At 31.6% G+C, this 25,141-nt stretch overlaps 1 protein-coding gene across 4 annotated transcripts; it reads right to left on the bottom strand.

Moving 5' to 3' along the window:
- Window positions 1–332: 332 nt before the first annotated feature.
- LOC143244346 (Golgi reassembly-stacking protein 2-like) lies at window positions 333–24,260 on the bottom strand. Of its 4 annotated transcripts, XM_076488858.1 has the most exons (11): window positions 24,055–24,260; window positions 22,326–22,389; window positions 21,763–21,843; window positions 19,766–19,969; window positions 18,834–18,920; window positions 15,830–15,960; window positions 13,674–13,818; window positions 12,655–12,778; window positions 9,535–9,696; window positions 7,227–7,259; window positions 333–560 (listed from the first exon to the last, which is right to left on the bottom strand). In XM_076488858.1, exons 2-11 carry the CDS (start codon window positions 22,359–22,361, stop codon window positions 415–417), a joined length of 1,149 nt encoding a protein of 382 aa, XP_076344973.1. In that variant the 5' UTR covers window positions 22,362–22,389; window positions 24,055–24,260; the 3' UTR covers window positions 333–414. The 4 variants fall into 4 exon arrangements, with proteins under 4 accessions (XP_076344973.1, XP_076344964.1, XP_076344982.1 ...); XM_076488849.1 differs by lacking the exon at window positions 22,326–22,389; XM_076488867.1 differs by lacking the exons at window positions 7,227–7,259; window positions 22,326–22,389.
- Window positions 24,261–25,141: the final 881 nt, after the last annotated feature.

The raw sequence follows: 25,141 nt of genomic DNA, 5'->3' as shown, positions 1-25,141 counted from the left end.
CATTGTAGGCTTTAGATTTCATACCAACTCATACGTTATACACTAATAAAATATACGCCTGTCGCTACGACAGCGGTATGTCACCGGATTTACAACGCTAAATTCAGGGGTTCGATTCCCCTCGGTGGGCTCAGTAGTTACCCTGCTGTGGCTTTGCGCTAAGAAAACACAAACACATATAAAATATACTTTCAGCTATTTTAATATGCACAATAAGCTCTTAGTTTTGATCTATTTAATAAACTTATGTTTGATCAGAAATTATTTATGGTTAATGCTTATAATAATGTCATGAATTACATACCATCAGTAAAACATAGCATGGAATCTAATGTTGTGCTTTTATTATTTTTGGATGTAAACATACATCACGGTTACAGTCAGGTTACATTATGGCTTGAAAATAAAATGTTTTCACTTTGCAGCAAAATCAAATATCATTTTATACCAACATCTCCAATTTCTGCCATTTTCTGATTTCCCTCCTTTGTGCCATGTGTGCATTATCAGAACAATCTGCTGTAATCTAAAAGCAGTGTTTTTCAAGTAGAGCTTTGAGCCTAGAAAAAAAATGAGACAGATTTGTTTTTTTTCTTTAGTTTTTATTTTGATATTGATTGATGACTCATACAGTAACTCCTGTAAAAAATAACGAAATAACTTTGGAACTTAGTTCTGTATTATTCGTTGAACCTTTCCATATAACAATGTTGCAAATCTATATGCAAAAACGGCTCGTTTGGGTTGAGAAAATATTTTACGTAGAAGAGCGAACAACAGATAAAATTAACGATGAATTAGACAAAATAAAACAATACTTCATCTACATCAATAAGCTTCCTCCACAAATTGTAGAAAACATTATACGCACACACCTAGACAGAAAGCAAAATCAACCGACAAAAGTAAATATATCTCACGAATCAAAAAATCACGAAACCATATACTGCTGCATACCATATATTCCCGACATCAGCAGACAAACAACCAACATTTGGCAAAAACTAGTAACAAAATATGACATTCCAGTTAATACCAAATTTATTCAAAAACCAAGCACAAAACTGAGGTCTATACTATGTAAAAACTACACTGACAAACACCACACCAACATTACTTATAAAGTACAATCTGATAACTGCCACGACTTCTATATTGGAGAAACAAGCAGAAAAATGGAAACCAGATTCAAAGAACATAAAAAAGTCACCTTCACACGTTTTCGAACACTGCAAGTTAAATAAACACAACATAACCATAGAAAACACTCAAATACTAAATAAAGAAACAAACATAAACAAACGCAAACTTAAAGAAGCCTTACTTATACAACAACTTAAACCGAAAATAAACCAATACAAAGGAACACCTTTATACCTATATTAAATATAATAAAATAAAATAATATATTCAAACATCTAACACCGCCCTCTACATTCCGACACTCAGTTACACAACCCCTTCCAAACATGTGGTCAGCTTCCGATCAGTTACCTCTTTCTTTCTTTGTGAACCTGAAGATGACCGAAGAAGGTCGAAACGTTGTTCGCTCTTCTACGTAAAATATTTTCTCAACCCAAACGAGCCGTTTTTGCATATAGATTTCTCTACAAGTGGGTTTTCTCGACATCACTAATGTTGCAAATCACCAATTACTTTTTTATTAAATGCTTCAAAATATTTTGATCCATTAATCATTCTTAAACCACATTTCTATTGTTTATAAAAAAATATGTGAAATTTATTATCCTTTGCCAAATAATCTTTATTATTCTATAGACCCTTTTTTGAAAAATATATTTACATCTGCATAAGCAACAAATATTGGAAGGAAAATGGTACAGACCAAAATGGTTTTACAATTGTCATTAAAGACAATATTGGCATCTTCATATTTGGCCAATTAGTAATAAAAAAGAGGAAAGACTACAACAACCACAATAATGATCAGTATAACTTTAAAATACTTTAATTTACAAAATGTGACATACAGGGTATTTGAAAAGTCACTGTGCACTTGTATATTTATCAACAGACATGTTTCAATATAGAAAACAGGAGGTAAATATGAATGACAATTATAAACAATGTTGAAAGTGACCCCTGTTGGCATCAATACAGGCCTGGATCCTTCTTATTTTGTTTCTAAACACTGCTATCAGTTGCTGGCTTGAAATAGACTGAATAAAATATGATTACAAAACTGCACAGTGACTTTCCGAACACCCTGTATTTTATCATCTTATAACCTTTCTCAATACAGTAATAAATAAGTAAAAAGTTTAAAAATCTTAATTTGTTGTGAAAACCAAGAACCACCAACACAGTATGTATAGAATTAAAGTTCAAATCCAATATTTATATATATTGGTTTTTTTTCTGGGAATTACAAAATAAAAATGTGTATTTTGTTATTAATTATAGGGCAACATTTTAAGTATTATTTAATTATAATACCAATAGTTTAGTTATATGTAAACATTTCATTAAATATAAAAACATTCATCACAGTAAATAAAACAATATACTTGAAATATGTGTAATCTAACTATATACTACCAAAATCCCCTAACACAAAATTAGACAATGTGTTAATCTAACTACATATTTCCAATTTACCTGCCACCAAATCAGATAATGTGTTAACCTAACTACATTTTATCAAAATGCCCTAATACCAAATCAGATAATGTGTTAACCTCACTACATATTACCAAAATCCCCTAACACCAAATTAAAGTGTTAACCTAAATACATATTATTGAAATTACCTAAGATCAAATTAGATAATGTGTTAACCTAACTACATATTACTAGAATTTCCCAGCACCAAACTAGATATTAACATACACAACTTGTTCTATTAGCATCATTTTCCACACCATACTGTAGACTGAGTTAATTTGTCTACTTACTATAAGATGCCAAAGTAAACATTACATCAATTGAGTTTGGTTATTTATATGAAAAGTCCCCTCACTATAATAAGCTGTTCATCAGTTTTTTTTTGTCTATTAAAATCTCTCTCACACCAAAGGAACACAAATGGTATAATTATTTGACGTTAAAATTTCCCTCACAACACTTTAAAATGTACATCAACTTAATTAATCACAATTACAATTCCTATCACTGTTAGTCAGACCTTACAAAAACTGAATTTACTGACTATTATATTCATCACATCAGTGCAGGTATATAAAAATCAACTTGGCTGTCTGATATGGAAAAAAAATGTAGCAATAACATCAGTGATCATTTTAATGTCTTGTCTCAGAATAATGTGCCATTTACCACATATAATCATTGAAATTTATAGTTATATTTAACACATAAGCAACCATATGATTTTTTAAGTATTTTCTGTTTATTTCAAACTCGCAAAAGTTATGAAATTTTATAAGGCGATGTTACTGCTTGCTTGTGTATCGTATTAAGACCTTGTTCGATATTATACAAAATGTCGTCCCACATTAATTTGGTTTTATTCTTGATTTTAACGAGTGAATCCTTTTCAAGATTTCAGTGCTGCTACAGCTGGAAAGTGAAGTGTTTATTGACGTGATGTTTGCACATCACATAGTATGTGGTGTATAAAACAGATGTTTCTTTTCTAGTAATAGATGAATACTTCAAAAATTTTCACTCATAATATGTGCAGGTTTTGCAATAAGAAACTGATCATGGTATGTCAATAATGCACTGTAAGAAGTTTCTACCTTTTGTTCCAATTAATTCTTTCAATAAAGAGGTTTGTGGTAGAATAGCAGAGTTTAATACATTATGTGATTTCTATATAAAATCAACTGTGTAGCTAGTTTTCTGACAAATGAAAACTATGTAACCCCTATTTTTATTTGTAGCAAGACCAAGTATCACATAAATAGTTCATGCATTCTAAGAAAAATAAAACTACTGTTTGTACATGTATAGATGTCACACTCTGTAACCCAAAAATATATTTTCCTTCAGATTTCCTGGATATCTGGATAAGGAATTCTCTCCAAGCATGAAAGCATAATTCTGTCTTGTAATATATTTGGAAATACAACATTGCATTACTTTTAATTTTTACACTTTAACTCAGTCATGGTCAGAAATTAAATGTTATTCCATAGAACATTTTCTGTAATTATTCTTCATATTTACAGTCACTAATCTTATCAATAAAATGAATAGTATGTCTGTATTATTGAATTATGAATATATTACCCATGCTGTTCAAGCACATCTCATGATGGCAATCTATACATACACACATATATGTAAGAGATTGTGACAAGGCATACAAATATATTTGATATTAGCAATCTGTATAGAGGCCATAACATGGTGTACAAATGCTTATGGTATTAGCAATCTGTGTTAGCTTATAACATGGTGTAATATGCTAGTGATAATAATATGTGTTAGTGATTGTAACATGATGTATAGGTATATCTGATAATAGCAATATGTAGTAGAGATTGTAACATGATGTACAGGTATATCTGATAATAGCAATATGTGATTGAGATTGTAACATGATGTACAGGTATATCTGATAATAGCAATATGTGATAGAGATTGTAACATGATATACAGGTATATCTGATAATAGCAATATGTGATAGAGATTGTAACATGATATACAGGTATATCTGATAATAGCAATATGTGATAGAGATTGTAACATGATGTACAGGTATATCTGATAATAGCAATATGTGATTGAGATTGTAACATGATGTACAGGTATATCTGACATCAGCAATCAATGCTGGAGATCAATTTGTGACTTGTATACTATGGTTGTTACAGCATAAAAAAAATTAAGCTAAAAACCCAGTTATTATAACAGGTTACTAGAGATAAACATTATACATATTCAAATTGTACATTTCAAGGCAACTAAAGTCAACTACAATACATATACGTAATTACTATTTACTGATTATTACAGTTTAATGAAATAAATTTAATATATTGCCTTGTAATGATGTTAATGTCTATACAGAATTTAAACCTGTACATTAAGGCATTTTAAACTGTTCATTAACTTTAAATAACAAAGACACATTTCTAGTCTATACTAGTAACAACATCAACATAAATAAAACGTTCATATCACATGCATGACTGCTGTTACAGCAATATATCAGTTTGACAAAAAAAATTTATGTAGCAAGAAATATCACACATCACTAATGTTTCCACTGAAACTTAACTTATAAAGATTAAAACGTTTTCTTTATACCAACAATTTCTTACATACATACACACATAATATTAAAAACTGGTACCAAAGGTAGTTTTGTACATTGTAAAAAGTTAATATCCTTTAAACTAATGTATCTTACATTAGTTTTTCAAGTAAATAAGTTTTTAAAATCACAGAGTAAAACTAAAATAAAAAATTTATTACATGAAAAATTAAACAATATAATAATTGAGGTATAAAAATACCATCTCTGGATAGTTACACAGAGGAACCAATCTCCAAAGAAGAAAAACATTAAGGAAACAACATAAAAAGTACATCAAACAGACTCCAAAAAACCTGAATTAGCTACAAACACCAAACAGATCATCTCAGAAAGCAAAAATATTTTACACACAAAAATGTGATCAAAAACTGAACCAGCTGAGCTAACATGAAGTTACACTTGAGACTTATGGTATTCATTTTTTTCAAAATATAACTGAGATAATTTTGCTTATTAAATAGGCAGTCTTCTTTACAGTATTTAAAGTTTCTAGTGCTAATTTTTGGTGATCATAATACAGAATCAGAGTTGGTGATTCTGCTATGTGATTTCTTGATTAAAGGTTTAGGCAAAACCTGATAGATATAGGAATAAATAACAAGTTGAGATTCCCCTTTGCAGCTTGTTTTCTAGTACTAGAGGGCAGTATTCCTTCTAAGCTGCTAAGAAACACAGCAACAAATCAAGTGCCACAAACTTCATTACTCCAGAAATGTACATTTTCAGTTATGATCCAGTTGGATGTTTGATCTAAAAATACCTCTACCCCTCCCCCCAAAAAAAAGGTAGCGCAGGTCTTCACTTTGCTTTAATACTGGTGCACATGAAAAAATTCACTCCACACGTGGATTGAGAGAAATCAGATGGAACATTGCTAGGGAGTGCTTTCTCTGGTGTTTCTGCTATGACTGATTTTAACTAGTGCCAAGACTTACTTTGTTTTATTATTTATTATAAGTTATTTACTAGTACTATTATGTCATTACATATGATGGTCAGATCATATTTTCAGTTTTACAGTTACATAAGAAGACAAAATAAGTTGAACACTTATGTGCACATGTGATTTAAAACCCAAAGTTATTACAAGACTAGAATTTCATTAATTAATCTATTAAAATAACTTTAAAATTATAAAGGCTTGAAAATTACAGCCTTTTATAAAAATTACTTTTATAAGAAACTTTTCCAAATGCATTTAGTTCCTATATATACCAATAAGTTATAATTAAATTACAATTGGTAAAATTTGTGAGCTGGAAGTGTGGGACTATAAAAATTAATTTCTCTATTGGATTATACATTTTCCTCAGAATGAATACAGATTTACACACAAGGTGAAACATTTGATCAACCTTTAAACAAATTACCCTAAATTCTAATAAAAGAATAAATAGAAAAAGCAGAATTATTTGTTTTCACAACAAACAACATTGTATATCACACCAGTAGTACTCAAATTACGAACAGAAACAGTTGCTTCTCACTTTGCTAGCACCATTTTACTAGATAATACGGTATAATTATCTACAGTGTTAAGATGAATAACGTAGCTTTAAATACTTTCCTATTTTTACTTATTGTAATTTTTTCCTTATTATAGTTTCATTTCAGTTTATTTCTCACATTGACTTGTTAATGATTAGGTAACCTTGCTGAATAACAGTACATTTGTTTCCTTCTTAGTTGAAAAAAGTAACAAAACTATCATTATACCTTTTAAGAAATAAATTATTTTAATAATACAATAACAGTTTAACATCACAGCTCATCTTGAGTAAATTCAAAAGCAACATTAGTAACATAAGCAGTATTTTTGTTTGGTATCAATATATGTATATGGCTGTGTCTTATCTAAAGCATTTGTAACATGATACAATTGTGAGAGATAAGTAAACCATACGATCTTAGTTAGATGTTTGCACAAAACCAAAAATTAAATATGCTGTGGAGCAGACATTCCTTGAGAAGAAACAGTACCTCCAATAACTGATGTACTGAGTTCTTGGGAATCTAGAAAATAAAAAGTGGAAGAAAAAACTGGTAAGTATTAAGCTAATCCAAGACTTTAAAACTTACCACCTGAACTTACATCAGTGTAATACTATAAGCCCTATTTATCTGTGTAGTCCTGTTTATACTTAGAATTGAAAGAAATCTAAGGCTATGAGGCCAAAACTAAGTGTTTTGTAATTTTTAATCACAATTACTCACTCTGGTAATCAAGCTGGAAGAATAAGAGTTGAAAATACTTTGAATATCTTTTAGTTTTTTTGTGCTAAGATGAACTAGATTTTAACAAAGTTAACAAATTAAACTGTTTTCAAAGCTTCCATGTCCCATACATATATAAAACACGTAACATTCGGTCTGTGAAATACCGGTGTTAGTCTCACTCAGACCCTGAAAGGTCAGAGTGCAAGTCAATGTTTACTTGAAAAATAAAAATACTTCTGTCCATCATACACTTTGTAAACTGCATTTGCATAACTCTATAGTCTCCTAAATGCACTTAAAATATTTATTAAAATATCCTTATATAATGTATCTGCCATTTTTTTTCTACTATAACACATACTGTTGTGAAATCAGCAATACAGAGATAACATAAAAGTTCATAACTCTGACATCAAATGCATAACACCAACATTAATGGTACCAGGCTGGAGCAAACATGCATGCACATTCTGACCCCCACCTACACTCATAGTGCCCAGTTTAGTTGAAACTCATCAGTTGTAAACCAATCCGATATATTCCAATGCAAGTAGACCTAAAATCTCTTCTCTCTCATAGGATGAATGTAAAAACTAACAAGTGTAAAATATTTGACAAACAAAAATTGGAATAAAAAAATTCACCATTAAAATAAAATAGTGAACTTATCTTTAATCTTACACAATTATTTTCCTTGCCAAAATCACAGTGAAAAATAATCAAAACATTAATATTTTGTAGAATTAAGACAAATAATTTACTAACTCCTTCTTTAACATTAACTAAGTTTAAATTTTGCAGTTTTTACATAAACATTTAAAATGTTCTAAGTGTATTTCATTCATAGTTGAAGTTCTTGACAAACATATCAAACAGTAAATATTTGTTTGTTGTTAACCACAAAGATACATGAAGGACTATAATCTGTGCTGTGCCATCTACAAATACTAAAATCCAAATTTTAGTGGTTTGAGCCCTCAGAATTATTGCCAAGTCACTGGAGGACAAACAGTAAAGGAACTTTTTAATAACAATAAACAATCATACCGAGCAAATACCTGTATTATCAAAAACAATATGGAGAATATCTTCTGAATGTCAATAACATGTAAAAAGCATACAAAGACTCCTTGTGACCATAATAAGTAAGACATAGCTGAAATTAAGAGACAAACGGGATGATATGCAGTTTTAGGTTAAAACATTTTTGGAAATATCCCTCTAGTTCTAAGCTAGAAACTAAAATAACCCAATTACTTTGGATCAGGGAAACTAGATAAAGAAAAAAAGCATTATCAAATTTCAAAAGGATAAATTATCATCGTACCCTGTGAACCACTTCTTCAGATATACCACAGAATAATCTAAAACATGTTCATTTTGTACTCTTGATGAAATACTGAAGTTCTTGTAGAATCAAGTTGCTATTAAGTTCTATGATACAGTTCCAGCCTATTTCAGTATTTTATCAAGATAAACATTATCAAAATCAAACCCTTCCTATTGATTGTTGTTGTTTAAGTTCAAAGCTATACAATGAGCTATCTGCACCCTATCCACTATGGGGATTTAAGCTTTAGATTTTAGCATTGTACATCTTACACTTACCACTGATCTACTACAAGAAGAAATCAGAAAGTTTTCATTGATTAAACTCATCTGGTAATTACATCTAATCTACGGTGCCATTTTTACTCATGAACATTTATATATAATCAGGAAAAACCTTTTTAGTGACATATATATATAAATAAAAACAAAAAAGCAGAATTTTCTACCATTAACAAAAGTTCATTATATTTTCTGACAAAAAACTCTCATTTGACATATTTAAAACCCACATTATTTGTTGGCATATCAAATCCTTATTTTAGATATATTTAAGTTGAATTTTCAAACAGAAATGAAGTGCATTAATCTACAATGCTACCAATATACCTTTGGAAATGTATTTTAATGGAATGTTTTAAAATTATGTAACTTGAGTTGTATAAATTACAAATTTACATTTAAAATATGTCACAAGAATACTTAATTTTTTGTTAAATTGAAACATATTCTACAGCTTTACCTAACCCTGTTGGTTTCTTGTCATTGGAAGTGACAACATCTGTCATAGCATCAAGTGGCAAAGTGGCAGAGACAGTGACTGGAGGCATCCCTGGCAAGTTAACAGGGGTGGTCAACGGTAGCCCACCAACTACTGGAGTTGTAGGTGTACTTATGGTAATACCTGCACAAAAAAATTCATTTTTTGGGTGGTAATTCTTCTTTAAACTTTAAAAAAATCCTATAAGTCACATTTCCTCATCTGAAGACTAGTTAACAATATCTAACAAAGGTTGTTTGTTACTACTTTCAAGTGAGGCATAACAGAAAAGAACTATAAAAAAAGTAAGTTATATTCTAAATGACTAACACTAAAATAACAAAAAAATAAACTGTATTTTAAAAATAATAAAAATTAAAAAGATACAGAATAAGATGAAATGTTTACTTTAAAATATTCAACAACTTCCAAAATCCATTAACTTCTAACTACAAACACCACTTGAAAGTAATATAATCCATATTTCATATAAAAAAAATGAAGTTATACTTCCCAGTCTTTACCTTGCATTTAAAGTCACTTATGAGCACAAAGCTTATAAAGGCACAGTGTTTACTTAATGTTTGTGAATAAAGTTTTTCTCCTAAATCTGGAATGATTCATGTATCACATGTAACATTACTGAGTAATTACTGAGAAAGTTTTCATATTACTTCATAACAAGCTGTATACTCCTCCAATTGGTGATGTTTTCAGAGAAATTTCTGGAGCCCAAAATCAGAGCAACAGGAGTTGCTAACACTTGTTAAGATCAAGCAACCTAATTTTGTTTCTCACTATTTAATGCTAAGAAATATTTGATCAAATACAAAATACAACTTACTTTAGAGAAAACTTGCAATATGTAATATACCAAACAAAACTACAGAACTTGAAAAATATTACGAAGCAGCTTCATTCATGCCTTGAGTTTCAGGAAACATTATTTGTAACACTGGTCAAGTTTCATGCTGTAGATTAAGTATTTTTAAAATGAAATACTCAGTTTTACATTTTGCAGCTTGGTGAAATTATAATACATTGCTAATTAAATGACTACTGAAATTTAACTAGAGGTGAGTGAAAAACAATTTCCATTAAAGCATTAAAATAAGTAGCAACAACACCTTATGCTAAAAGATAATGAAATTTTGATGATCTTTAACTCAAATATCAGAAACTACATTATTATTACTATCATTCACTGAAGTTAAAACAAAAAAAGCAGACTGCCAAATTGGTTGAAGTTTCCACTATTTTACAATGATTGTATTAAATGGGTGTGCAGGCAGATTATTGTGGATGTCTTGGCCTATGTTTATTACAACCACTGGGCATCATACTACAAGGACAGGCCTCTACCAATTACAATGACAAAATTCTGGGTTATAACATTTGGTGAGGTCAAATGTGGAGTACTGTATTCAGTCTTGAGCTCTTTTCCTCAAAAAACACATTGAATTACTGAAAATGGTTCAGAGAAGGCCTACTAACATCATACCTATGGTGAAAGGTTATCATATAAGGATAGGAGCTTGCTTGTCTTGAAAAAAGAAGAGTTAGGAATTGATAGTGTTGGTATGACCTTTTTTTTTATGGTAAGAATAGTAATACTAGGAACACAGGTATAAATCTTGGCAGGGTAGGAGTCATTTTCTGCTAAAACAGCTTTACTTTACTGACAGAATGGTTGGGCTTTGAAATAGGTTGCCTTCAGATGTGGTAGATGTAATTCATATGATGAATTTAAAGCAAAGCTTCATAAATATTTGAATGCTGAGTTTAATTTAGTGGAAAATTTTGCCTTGATGGACCAAAAGATCCCATTACAGTCCTTCAAAGTTATGTTATATCAGATGAATATTTAAAATAATATTTCAAATAAGCATACGTATATATTTTGTGTACACACTATGCAAATAAATTTCCTCATGAACGTTTTTTAAGTTGTGGGGAGCCATATCCATTATACTGTTTTGGTTTCTAGTCTAGCAACATCATAAAAAATAGTTGGAACCAGGTTTGAGGTCCCTATTGTATGAAGAAACCAATATTTTACAACTTGTCACATATTTTTGGGGGGATTCCAGTAAAAGGCTTCAGTGGATTTCCTGAGTCAATGGGCTCAGGCACAATTGCTAGACTGATAATCATTTAGGGCCCTTTTGGCATCTTTTGAGACCCTAAAGAACTGAAATTTCCTCCAAAAAATGCATTGTATTATTAAATGTTGTTTAACACTCCTACGAAAAGTGGGGCCTAATAGGCCCCAGAGCAACTTAAAAGGTTATTAATATTAGGCTAATAATTTTGTATTTAAATGAAATTGCCATTTAAATCCATTAATGAATGGATTAACGAGATTCCCACTGTCCCTATCTACTATCTAGCGAAACCACAGCCAGGGGAACGGGCTTGGAGAAATCAGGACTAGAAACGACTTTTCGTAGGAGTGTTAACTTAACAAGTTATTCAGACATAGAATTAATTATGTATTCTTGCTCTTTAACTTATGAAACTATGATCAACTTGCCCAATTTCAGGCCAATAATTCTTCTACAACCAAATAAATCTGATCATTAGAGCTCAAAATAAACAGAATATTTGGAATTTATTCAGAATTTCCTTCCATGTGAATTACCTAAAAATCAAGCACAAAAGGTAAGTCATTTCAATCACATCCTACTGAATCAATTACATATAAATAAATTATGAAATAATATTATTTCTTTCATCTGAAACATCTATGTTGCACATAACATTTTTAGATTATAACATAATGTGAATTCCTGGTCTTATAGAAAAATAAGTAAACTTCACCAGCTAAAACTTGAATTAAACTTCAATATGGCTCCACCTTAGTGCCAATAAACAAAAAAAAAATAGTGTTCATATTATTTTATTTTCTAAAGAAACCAAGATTACCTCTATTTTATGATAAAAAAATTCATTCATTCAATTTCAGGGTTTTCAGTTTGAAATGTTAAATTACTTTAGCACAAGTTATACAAAAATGCTCAATTAAACAATACCTAGTGAATAAACCTAATTGCAATAGCAGGAAGAAGATAAAAAAGGTTTTTAGTTAAAAGGGAATCCTACCTGATGGATTCTGAGATATGTCTGGATGTAAAGGAGGTGAAGTTTTTATATTCAAGTCAGAAATACTTTGGATAGCATCTTCTATCGTTGCACTTGGGGTAGAGCAAGGGGCTGTCAATTGTACCTAAAAATAATTAAGAGGTTAAAGAACCAAAAAATATTTTTGCTTTTATTTATTTAATGATACATGCAGGAGCCTTGTCTTATAGATGGTATTTCAGCAGTATAAAGGTGGTCCAAAAAGTAGGCATCATAGATCTCAAACAAAAAAATAATAATTTACTTTCATCACTAATATCTCATACAAATCTACATTATAATCAAGTTAAGTTGTGCATTTGGAAATTAGTCATTTGATATTTACATGTGACTAAATCCTAATGGCATTACATACAAAGCTGTTTTTCTTGATACTTATGTCAAATCTGTGGATTATTTATTTGGTTTGTACAAAGCCACCCAAGGGCTATCTCTGCTAGCCATCCCTAATTTAGCAGTGTAAGACTAAAGGGAAGGCAGCTAGTCATCACCACACACTGCCATCTCTTGGGCTACTTTTTTACCAACGAATAGTGGTATTGATTATCCCATTATAACGCTCCCATGGCTGAAAGGGCGAGCATGTTTGGTGTGATGGGAATTCAAACCCACGACCCTCATATTACAATTCGAGCACTTTAACCACCTAGCCATGCCGGGCCCACATCTGTAGAAGGGAATAGTAAGCAGACAGAGTTAAAATATTGTTCTTTCTTATTACAATGATTTTTCAAATGTTTGTTTTCATAGCTGTTGTAAGAAAAACATTTGTACAAATAGCACTGTGTCAAAAAGGATATATATATATTAAGATTGAAAAAACTCAAGAACACGAATGTCTGAAATTTCTTTTTTTAGAAAAATGTAAGTAAACAAAGATTTTTGGAAACTCGTTTTACAAGGATAAAATATATTAATATATCCAACAAAAGTTTACTTTAAAATCCCTAGGCATGGTACTTTGTCAGCAAATTTCTTACCAATGAATAACCATTTGTTACTGAACCAATAGATGGTGATGGCTGAGTGTTAACTGTCTGATGAAAACAAGGTTCAAATTTGGTGTGCCCTGGTTCTCTATAAGGTATCCTGTGCAGGTAACCATAACCAATCCCACATCCTAAACTGAAGGAAATAAACAAACAAAAAGAATAAATTATTAGTTACGAATTTTTGTCTTCATGTCTCAGAACTTCAAAATATACCTGTACAAAAATAAAATAATATAAATATTAGATATATCACACATACAACAACTTCCTTTTAATATAATATTATTACTATTCAATGGCTTACAAGCTTTCATATTACATGCAGTACTTTGTAGTTTTCTTGAACAACACAGACTTAAATACACAGAGCAAAAATTTCAATTTCTAAAACTCAGTATTCAAAAAATAGTCTTGGAATCAAAGATTTCAATCTACTTTTGTCTAGAACCAAAGTTTTTGTACAAAACTGGTAGAGAATCTAGTACAGGGGTTCTTAACCAGGGGTGCCCGCACCCCTAGGGGGTGCGAAGATGATTCCCAAGGGGTGCGAGGATGCCCATGAATAATTAAAGCAAATCTATATTTTTACATAAGAGTACGCTTTATATTTTTATATTTAAGTTTCCAGGGGGTGCGAGAAATGATTACTGATTTGAAAGGGGTGCAAACACTGAAAAAGGTTAAGAACCACTGATCTAGTAGCATGATAACCAAGAGTTGTAATGGCACAAAATTTACCCTCTGGAAGAGAACTTAGTAGCATGATAACCATGAGTTGTAATGGCACAAAATTTACCCTCTGGAAGAGAATCTAGTAGCATGATAACCAAGAGTTGTAATGGCACAAAATTTACCCTCTGGAAGAGAATCTAGTAGTATGATAACCATGAGTTGTAATGGCACAAAATTTACCCTCTGGAAGAGAATCTAGTAGCATGATAACCATGAGTTGTAATGGCACAAAATTTACCCTCTGGAAGAGAACTTAGTAGCATGATAACCATGAGTTGTAATGGCACAAAGTTTACCCTCTGGAAGAGAATCTAGTAGCATGATAACCAAGAGTTGTAATGGCACAAAATTTACCCTCTGGAAGAGAATCTAGTAGTATGATAACCATGAGTTGTAATGGCACAAAATTTACCCTCTGGAAGAAAATTTAGTAGCATGATAACCATGAGTTGTAATGGCACAAAATTTACCCTCTGGAAGAAAATCTAGTAGCATGATAACCATGAGTTGTAATGGCACAAAATTTACCCTCTGGAAGAGAATCTAGTAGCATGATAACCAAGAGTTGTAATGGCACAAAATTTACCCTCTGGAAGAGAACTTAGTAGCATGATAACCATGAGTTGTAATGGCACAAAATTTACCCTCTGGAAGAGAATCTAGTAGCATGATAACCATGAGTTGTAATGGCACAAAATTTACCCTCTGGAAGAAAATTTAGTAGCATGATAACCATGAGTTGTAATGGCACAAAATTTACCCTCTGGAAGAGAATCTAGTAGCATGATAACCATGAGTTGTAATGGCACAAAATTTACCCTCTGGAAGAGAATCTAGTAGCATGATAACCATGAGTTGTAATGGCACAAAATTTACCCTCTGGAAGAGAATCTAGTAGCATGATAACCAAGAGTTGTAATGGCACAAAATTTACCCTCTGGAAGAGAATCTAGTAGCATGATAACCATGAGTTGTTATGGCACAAAATTTACCCTCTGGAAGAGAATCTAGTAGCATGATAACCAAGAGTTGTAATGGCACAAAATTTACCCTCTGGAAGAGAATCTAGTAGCATGATAACCATGAGTTGTTATGGCACAAAATTTACCCTCTGGAAGAGAATCTAGTAGCATGATAACCATGAGTTGTAATGGCACAAAATTTACCCTCTGGAAGAGAATCTAGTAGCATGATAACCAAGAGTTGTAATGGCACAAAATTTACCCTCTGGAAGAGAATCTAGTAGCATGATAACCATGAGTTGTAATGGCACAAAATTTACCCTCTGGAAGAGAATTTAGTAGCATGATAACCAAGAGTTGTAATGGCATAAAATTTACCCTCTGGAAGAGAATCTAGTAGCATGATAACCATGAGTTGTAATGGCACAAAATTTACCCTACATTTCTTACCTTCCTTCTCCTCCCCAGTGTTTATTTGGTGTTATGGTGACTTCACGACAAGTATCAGTATTTGTGTTATACACATACAGCTTTAAAGGTTTGCCTTCATGAGTTTCGACTAATGTAAACAGATCTTCCGACTAGAGTGAGAAAACAGCATGGCAAATGAAATTAAAAAAAAAACTGCAAAACCATTTTACACTCTTTTACTATAAAACATGAAAACAAGAATATAAAATTGTTTTAATGGACATCAAATGTTAAGTACTTATGTATTAGGCAAATATTACTTGAAAAGCTCATAAATAAAACAAATAAAGCAAAAATAATTAAAAATACTGTTTCAAAAACTGAATGTAACATACACATTTTGTAATTCTATATGTTTCTTGCTGACTTGCTGCTGGTTATTATGGCAGAAAGGGACTTAAACTTATTAACAATAAGCTATAGAATACTAATTCTTCTATTCAGTAGCCTTCATTTACATAACAATATTTCATGATATATTTTATCAACAATTGAAACACAGAGCCAGTGTCACAAAAAATGGTTCCTATATATTGATGGTTTAGACTGTCTGTTTTAAATTAGAAAAAATAAGCATTTCAGGTGGTTCAGGTTTACCAACAGTTACTAATGTTATCTTCCAATTAGAGAAAGCTGCCTACTTAGATCAAACTATAATTCAACCAAGTAATGAGTTTCTATATAATCATAAAAGTAATAATGTGCATGCATGTAAAATTCTTTTTAATCTTTATTAAATTATGCAAAAATGAAATAATAGGCAAAGAATCATAGATGGCTTCAACATACGAGGGCTGTTCAAAAAATACATGGACCGTTTGAATTGCGTGGCTCCAGTTGGTTCCAGGGGAATCCGCTTGGTGTCGCTAGGTTTGCACAGATCAGCTGATTATGACACCATTTCCCGATTGCAGATATCTTTATTTGTGTATTAGCTACACAGTTTTAAGTGAAGTGCGATTTTTTCGTTTGGCGGATTTCAGAATGAATGACCTGAAGGAGCAACAACTTGCTGTGAAATTTTATGTTAAACTTGGAAAATCTGCAACTGTAACTTTTGCTATGCTTAACACGGCTTACGATGATGTTGCTATGGAGCGTACGGCATGTTTCAAGTGGCATGAACGTTTTAAGGATGGTCGACAGTCCATTGAAGATGATGAGCATCCTGGACGTCCTTCCACGTCAACTGACGACCCACACGTCGACAAAATCAACACCCTGGTGCGGGCAAATCGATGTCTGACTGTCAGGGAGCTTGCTGAAGAGTGTGGGATATCAGTTGGATCTTGTTACGAGATTTTGACCGAAAAATTGAAGATGCACCGTGTTGCTGCGAAATTCAGCCCTCAGAACTCGTGAGTTTTTGGCCAAACACTCAATCACTGTTCTTCCCCACCCCCCCTACTCACCTGACCTTGATCCTTGCAATTTTTTCTTGTTCCCCAAACTCAAAAGACCCTTGAAAGGAAGAAGATTTGAGACGATTCCCGAGATTAAGGCAAATGCGACGAAGGAGCTGGAGGACATTACAAAAGAAGCATACCAGGACTGTTTCAACAAGTGGAAACACAGTTGGGATAAGTGTGTACATTGGGGAGAAGAGTACTTTGAAGGGGTCCCAGACCTGTAACTTCTAAATAAAGTACATTTTGTTTTATGACGTCAGTCCGCGTATTTTTTGAACAAACCTCGTGTTCATAAGAGAGGGGTGTGTATGAATAATACTATAAAATGAAAAGGGTAAGGTATTCAAAAAATGGATCTGTCATCCCTCAGAGCTCCATCCAGTGCACAATCTGGTCACCATGAAAAATATAGTCCAAGAAAAGGAATGTCAGTCCTTTGTTATGAACATGGCAAGCACAGGCCTTCATGATGTCAAGGACTGAGAATGGGCTAACAATAAAATATAGTCAAAGAAAAGGAATGCCAGTCCTTTGTTATGAACATGGCAAGCACAGGCCTTCATGATGTCAAGGACTGAGAATGGGCTAACAATAAAATATAGTCAAAGAAAAGGAATGCCAGTCCTTTGTTATGAACATGGCAAGCACAGGCCTTCATGATGTCAAGGACTGAGAATGGGCTAACAATAAAATATAGTCCAAGAAAAGAAATGCCAGTCCTTTGTTATGAACATGGCAAGCACAGGCCTACATGATGTCAAGGAATGAAAAAGGGGTCGATATTAAATCAAATGAAAGAAGAACAAAAACACAAGACAGATGGACACAACATGTAACACAAAGGAAAGACAAGCCAAGAAAGATTTGTTAGGAAGGTACCTGACAAACATCCATGACCAAATGCAGACTTGGTGAAAAAAAGGCTATAAAGGAGGTCAGAGGTAGGAGAAAAAATGGAAAGGAGAGTAAGAAAAGAGACCAAAGTGAAGAAATAGAAAACAACTGTCAACAGAAATTAAGACCAAAAGCAGAAGGTGCAGATACTCACTGAATCATACATGTGTGATGGTTGCTAACAAAATAGTAATGAACTAGACTTCCGGTAAAAGGAAGACATGATAAAGAGGAATACCTCAAACTCAAAATGATAAGGAGACAGAGCTATATGAGAAATAGGAGTAAAACGAAAGATTGAGTAAAAAACCTAAAAAATAAGACAGCAAAAGTTCTCTAACATTAGGCTGGATCACCACTAAACACATTTGAGCAAAGTAAGATTGTCAGTGAATAAGAAATACACACAAAAAAGAAACAGATACAGTAAAGAGAAATGTAATCCAACAAGTTCCAACTGCAAATGAACAAATATAGAAGGATAGAGAAGAACTGAAATAGATTAAACAGATAAGTCAATGAATAGCTACAGAAGCAATCAGAAACATGAAAAAAAGTTTCAGTAATGCTTATTCTGATTATCACATTGCATTTCATGTTAAATTTATGAGTAAACAATTTTACTTATTATTCTGTAAATTTAAGTCAATCTCATTCTACATAATATTTCTTCTACTTACCTCATGAACAACTGAATCAGCACCAATTATGTAATCCAAGAAAGGCTGAAAGCCAGCAAGTTCTGCCGGAGAATGTGGTTTTACATCCTACATTTTTTATGAGAAGATAAATCTATAATACCCAGACAACTTATAAAACTGTTCATTTAATAATGAGACAGTGTTGCATTCTCCATGAAGCATTAGAAGAATTAGAGCCTCAAGACAGACAATGATTCCACGTGTAACCTTTTAAAAACAATTTAACTTTTAAATCTTATTTAAATTACATATTAAATCACTGTCAAATATTTGTTACTATGTTCATTTAGTAATGAAAACTACACAGTTTCAGAACATTTTATGAATCAATTGACACTTAAGTTGTTTGAAATGTGTAAAAGATATCAACATAAAGTCAGTGCCTTATGATGTCTACATAAAAGCATTCAATGTGTATAAAACAAAAACCTCTACTATAATTACATGCACTATTTAAAACTTAACAGTCAAGTGTTAAGTATTTATTTGTTGCTTACTTGTGTGCAGGTAGCATTACAGCTCAGTATTTACCTATTTTGTAAAACTCATCAACAATGATAATCTACTTATAAACAAATAAGTAAACTATGAAACTTTTACAAGTCGAGTAGAAGTTTATTATATTATTAGAGAAAATTCACTGAAGATTTAATTTTGTAGAATAAATAGTTGTGTAAATAATAGCTTATATACATGCATAAGAAAGTTACAAAAATCAGTTCTTTCATGATGTTAGAAATTCACGTAGGTTGAAGTCTTGACATAAATTAATCAGTTCATAATTGTCTTCCTTTAAACTACACATGTATCTAGGGAGAATTTAATTCTCAGTCACATATATTTTTTATCTACTAATAAAGTACAGAATTAATATAACGCTTAAAATAAATGATCATATTATGATATTTTACCAAAACATGCCACACATTTTCATTTGCCCCTTCAAAAGAGCAGAACCTTATGCTGATCCCAAGTAAACCCTGACCTCCCCATTCATTGGAAGGTATTATTTCTACATCTCTGACATTCTGTGTTTTACTGTTGTACACGGTCATAGTAACTGGTTTCTCCACATTGGCTTTCAAAACCTCTTTTAAAGAATTGTTGTCTTGACTCTGAAATGAATGAAAGATACAAGACACAACTGTAATTGGTAATAAATGAAGTATTGCCCAAAAATACATTTGAAAACCCAATTAAATTATCTAGAAATCTGACATTATAAAATATTCCATAAAATGATAAAGAAATGTTCTATATGGAAATGTATGTTTGCTAAAACAAAATTAATATTTAACATGAAAACACATATTTGTTTATCAATGTAATCTATGATGGTGCCAATCTGGTAAACCTGTCAGCTGTATTAACAAATGATTTTCTCAGGGTCACAAAACAGTTCACAAGTAAAAAGGATGATAGTGGTAGAATAAAATATAAAGCCTGTCACAGAAATCTTACTGTGATAGTAGGTCAGTCTTTAAGGCTATCTAAGCAGTGTGACGTAACTAGAGGTAGGGCAAATAGGATTATCGGTTATAACTAGAAAAATATTGTATACAAGTCTAAACAGGCTATAATTTCATTGTAAAAATCACTAGTTAGGCTACATTTGAAGTAGTGTGTTCAGTCTTAGGCTTTTTACCTTAGGAAGGGCATTGAACTGTTAAAAATGGTTGGGAGAAAGGTCACTAGAATGATCTCTGGGATGGATGGGTTGTCATACAAGGAGAGGCTGAAATCTCTCAAATTGTTTTCTCTTGATAAAAGAAAAGATTGCAAAGAGAACTGACAATGTTACTGCATCATCTTACTTTTATACTTAATATGAGAACAGGAGGACTAGGGGACACAAATATACATCTTAGCAAAGTAGAAGTTATCTTCAGATAAGAAAATTTAATTTTTATAACATTTTTTGGAAAGGGATACCTTCAGATTTCATAGAGACAGTAAATTTTAGTGAGTTTTAAAGAAATCTTGACAGATATATGAATGACAAGGGTTGGGTTTGTTTTTTTTTACTTAATAGTTTTGGTTTGGTTTAGAGGATGGGACAGTCAAATGTACCAATAGGTCTCTTATAACAAACTCTTAATGTGCTATTCTAAAATACAATGTAATCAGTGATCAATACAACAGTTACATATCTACGTTATCCTGACAGTTTTTTGTTGTTTTTTTTGCTATTAAAATGAATTTTAACAATGAATCCTTATTCAAGAAAAACAAAGTTATAGGACTCAATAAAACTCATACATACCATAATATGTGTGAATCAAATGGATATCAAAATTTACATTTTACTGATTTTAGGTTTTCAGAAATCCTATAGAGTGAAATAATTCTGAGATAATGTTAATAACCTGCAGTAAAACACAATTTATAAAAATTATAAACTCAAAATAAAAAATAGCCAATATTTAGTAATAAATATTGATAAAATATAGATGTATTTTACTTTCTTTTATTAAAAAGCAATTGAAATAAACAGTTAATGTAATTTCAGTATAATAAACATATTTATTTACATTTATAAGGTGAAAAAATAATTATGTAATTTCTTCCTGTTGAACTTAGCCTAGAGTACCATATTTTTTTCAAGGAATTCAGATATGTTGACTTTAAAGTAAGTGCTTAAGTAAACAGTTAATTTTATTCTATCAATTACTTTAACAACTTCTGGTTTTAAATAATTATCTTTCATTCAAAACTGTAAACCTTGTTCAAATAAATACCATGGGCACATGTTTATATGTATTTAAAAACAACAATGAATGTATAAATGTGATTTTGACAAATGAATAAATAATGTGTACTTGTGAAACTTTATCACATTGCTGTTGTTAGCTTCATTTAAGCTTTTAATTTTAGTTTTAATGTAAATTTGCATGTTAGAAATGCTCACCAGTCTTGTTTTTCCGACTGCAACAATAAAATCAAAAAATGATTCAAGGCCTGCATTTTGCCCTGGAGAGTTGTCTTGCACCTATTAAAAAATAACACATATATATAACTTGTATACATATATACATTTTAGGGACATAAAACCGTCTTGAAACAAAATCAACTTAAAACCTTAAATACTTTTTGAATTCTGAATAACTTCTTAAATGTTTTACAACAGCATCAGTACTTTAACAAAGTAAAAAGAATGTATCTACACACCATTTGAAATTGTTTTTCAGTTTGATTTTGTTATTTTCATCTTTAATTTACTTTACCAGAATCATTTTTATTACTTTAACTCACACTGTGTGTTGTTTGTTTGTGTTTTGCATTTCTAATTTTTGTGGTATTTTGATGTTCGTATATTGGTATGCACGACTTGTATATGTGGATTCATTTTCTTCTTATATTTTAATTTTTACAATTGATTTTGATGTAAAAAATTCTGTTTCAATCTTAGTGATAATTTTGTTTATCATTTATATACTTTCTATCATTTGGTTTAGCTATATTTTTATTTACCTTAAAAGACAGCCTGCTTGTCTCCGAGACTGCCATATCAAGACATCAATACAAGGCTTCCCTACTGACATATGCATGTGAATATTACATTTATATCTCAATATGTAAAACAACTATTAAGTAGTTTTCAATGTTACATGTAATTTCATGGTCTGGCAAGAAAATAAAAGCCTTTAGATGAGAGAAGTTAGATGACAAAGAAAGATAGGATTTAGGCTGTGAAACAAGATACTCAAAATACTTAGCTTATTGAAAGATGGTATTGCAAGTACACATTTGATCTCTTATTTCTGATTTAACAATATTCTTTTCTCCTTCTGAATGCTAAGAAAGAGCATCTACGCTGGATGAAATTATGGAATCAGTTCATATGGAAAAAGGGATCTTTTTGGAATGGATGGTTTACATTTAACCGATAAGTGTTGGCTCATTTGCAAACTATATTAACTTGAAGTTCAACTTTTTAAGATTAGAGAGTGAAAGAGGTCAACACAATGAAGAAACAATAAGATGTAGAGAGGAGTACAGTGCACAAACAAGGTACAAAGTCAGTTTTAATGGAAGGCTAAATTGACATTGAGAAGCATAAGAAATAAAATGGATGACAGTACAGCATTGGTAAGAAAAGAGGATCTGTTACAATTAGAATAACCAAAACCTAGTGAAATGCTTACAATTTTGATGACAGAATTTGTTTTAGAAATACAAGGTTTTATGTAGTTTAAAAGGAACAGAGTAATAACAAAATTGGATGGTGTGGCTTAATAGATAAAACATGAGTTACAATCTGTTTAAAATGAAGAAATGAAAGGTTCTAGCAATGAGGCTGAATCTGTTTGGATTTCTGTAAGTTAGTGGTTATATGGGGAAAAGACTTTTTGCTGGAATTTATTACTGGATCTACCACATGAAACTGGTTAAATTTAATGAGAAATGCAACTGAGGTTTAATTAGGGGGGATTTTAATTTTAGCCACATGGATTTGAAAATGTTAAAAGTTAAATAATGAGGGAGAGAGGTTTTCAGAAATTATTCAGGATTGCTTTCTTCAATAACTGATCAGGGAACATATAACAAAAAACAATATTATTCTAGATTTACTGTTAATGTCTAATAAAGAAATGATTCATATGGTAGATTTTGAAAAAAAAATATTAATTCAAGTGATCATTACTTAATTAGATTTGAAGTTTTGCTGCACATGGAGATAAGAAAAAATGTGATTTTGTTTCTAAACTTCAAACAAGCAAATTCTGAAAAGACATGACAGGAATTGCTGTGAAATAAGCAATTGCATTAGTTGAAGATACAGAAAAATGGTCAAAAATATTTTTAATAAATTCTTAAGTATTCCAAATAGGCATATTTCTTTTAAACAGAAACTAGTGAACAGGTGAGAAACCAGACTGACTGACAAAGGGTACAGATGATAAAAGTATTACAAATGTAAAAAGTTTACTGATTTATTACTATATAAATTTTAATATCATGGGTGCTGCAGGAAATGTGATACCTTGATAGTACACTCACGACACTCGAGATTGTTATAATATTAACAGTAAAATTTACTTCAAATTCATGTAAATTATTATTGGTGTTACTACTGGTAATAATGTAAGCAGAAATTTAATATTAGTTATTACGGAGTTGGAAGACCGGCTTTTACGTTTTAGTTATGCAACTAAAGTAAAACTTAATAAACAAGTGTTCGTCTGATTAGAATTATTACCCTGAGCACATGATATCCTTCTGTACCCCCTCCAGGTACTGATGAACTCTGTGTTCCTCCCATTTATGTTTGTCGTTAAAGTATAAAAATATATTCTCACTGCACAAACAGAAGGGTGATAACTCAAATATTATTTACGTGGCAAGTGAACAACTATGTTTACGTTACATTGCCATCTGTCACCAGTGTATTCAAGTAAAGACGTTCTTTTACTACTACAACAAAATGTGAATGATCAAAATTACAAAAATATTTATTAAAAAATTAAAATGTCTATATGTAAATTTATTGATTATATGGAATGGATTTAGAAAGCACACGTATATTTCATTTGAAATAAAGATATAATGTATTAACTCATAAACTTTACTGGAAATATAATTACGAGTTCATTAAATACGTGTATTGCACTGGTTATGAGGCCCGGCATGGCCTAGCGCGTTAAGGCTTGCGCTTCGTAATCTAAGGGTCGCGGGTTCGCGCCCGAGTCGCGCCAAACATGCTCGCCCTCCCAGCCGTGGGGGCGTTATAATGTGACGGTCAATCCCACTATTCGTTGGTAAAAGAGTAGCCCAAGAGTTGGCGGTGGGTGGTGATGACTAGCTGCCTTCCCTCTGGTCTTACACTGCTTAATTAGGGACGGCTAGCACAGATAGCCCTCGAGTAGCTTTGTGCGAAATTCCAAATCAAAGCAAAGCAAAGCAAATGCACTGGTTACAAAAATATTTTTACTCGATAAAGAAAACGTGTTTCACTGACCTGTTGAATAACCATTCAAGCCAATTTAAGGTCTACTGTGATGTTAATTAGATGTAAAGATAGAGATGTTAAACATCCTGCTTCTATTTGTTGTTGTTGTTGTTAATAGACCTTATGTATACACAAATTAAAGTCCACTGGTCGCGGGTTCGCATCCCCGTCGCGACAAAAATGCTCGCCCTTTCAGCCGTTGGAGCGTTATAATTTCACGGTCAATCCCACTATTCGTTGGTAAAAGAGTAGCCCAAGAGTTGGCAGTGGGTGGTGATGACTAGCTGCCTTCCCTCTAGTCTTACACTGCTAAATTAGGGACGGCTAGAACAGATAG

The sequence above is a fragment of the Tachypleus tridentatus genome, chromosome 1 (genome assembly GCF_004210375.1).
Source record: "Tachypleus tridentatus isolate NWPU-2018 chromosome 1, ASM421037v1, whole genome shotgun sequence".
NCBI lineage: Eukaryota > Metazoa > Arthropoda > Merostomata > Xiphosura > Limulidae > Tachypleus > Tachypleus tridentatus.
Note: the sequence above shows the minus strand (reverse complement) of the source record. Positions and strands in the feature narration are given on the sequence as shown.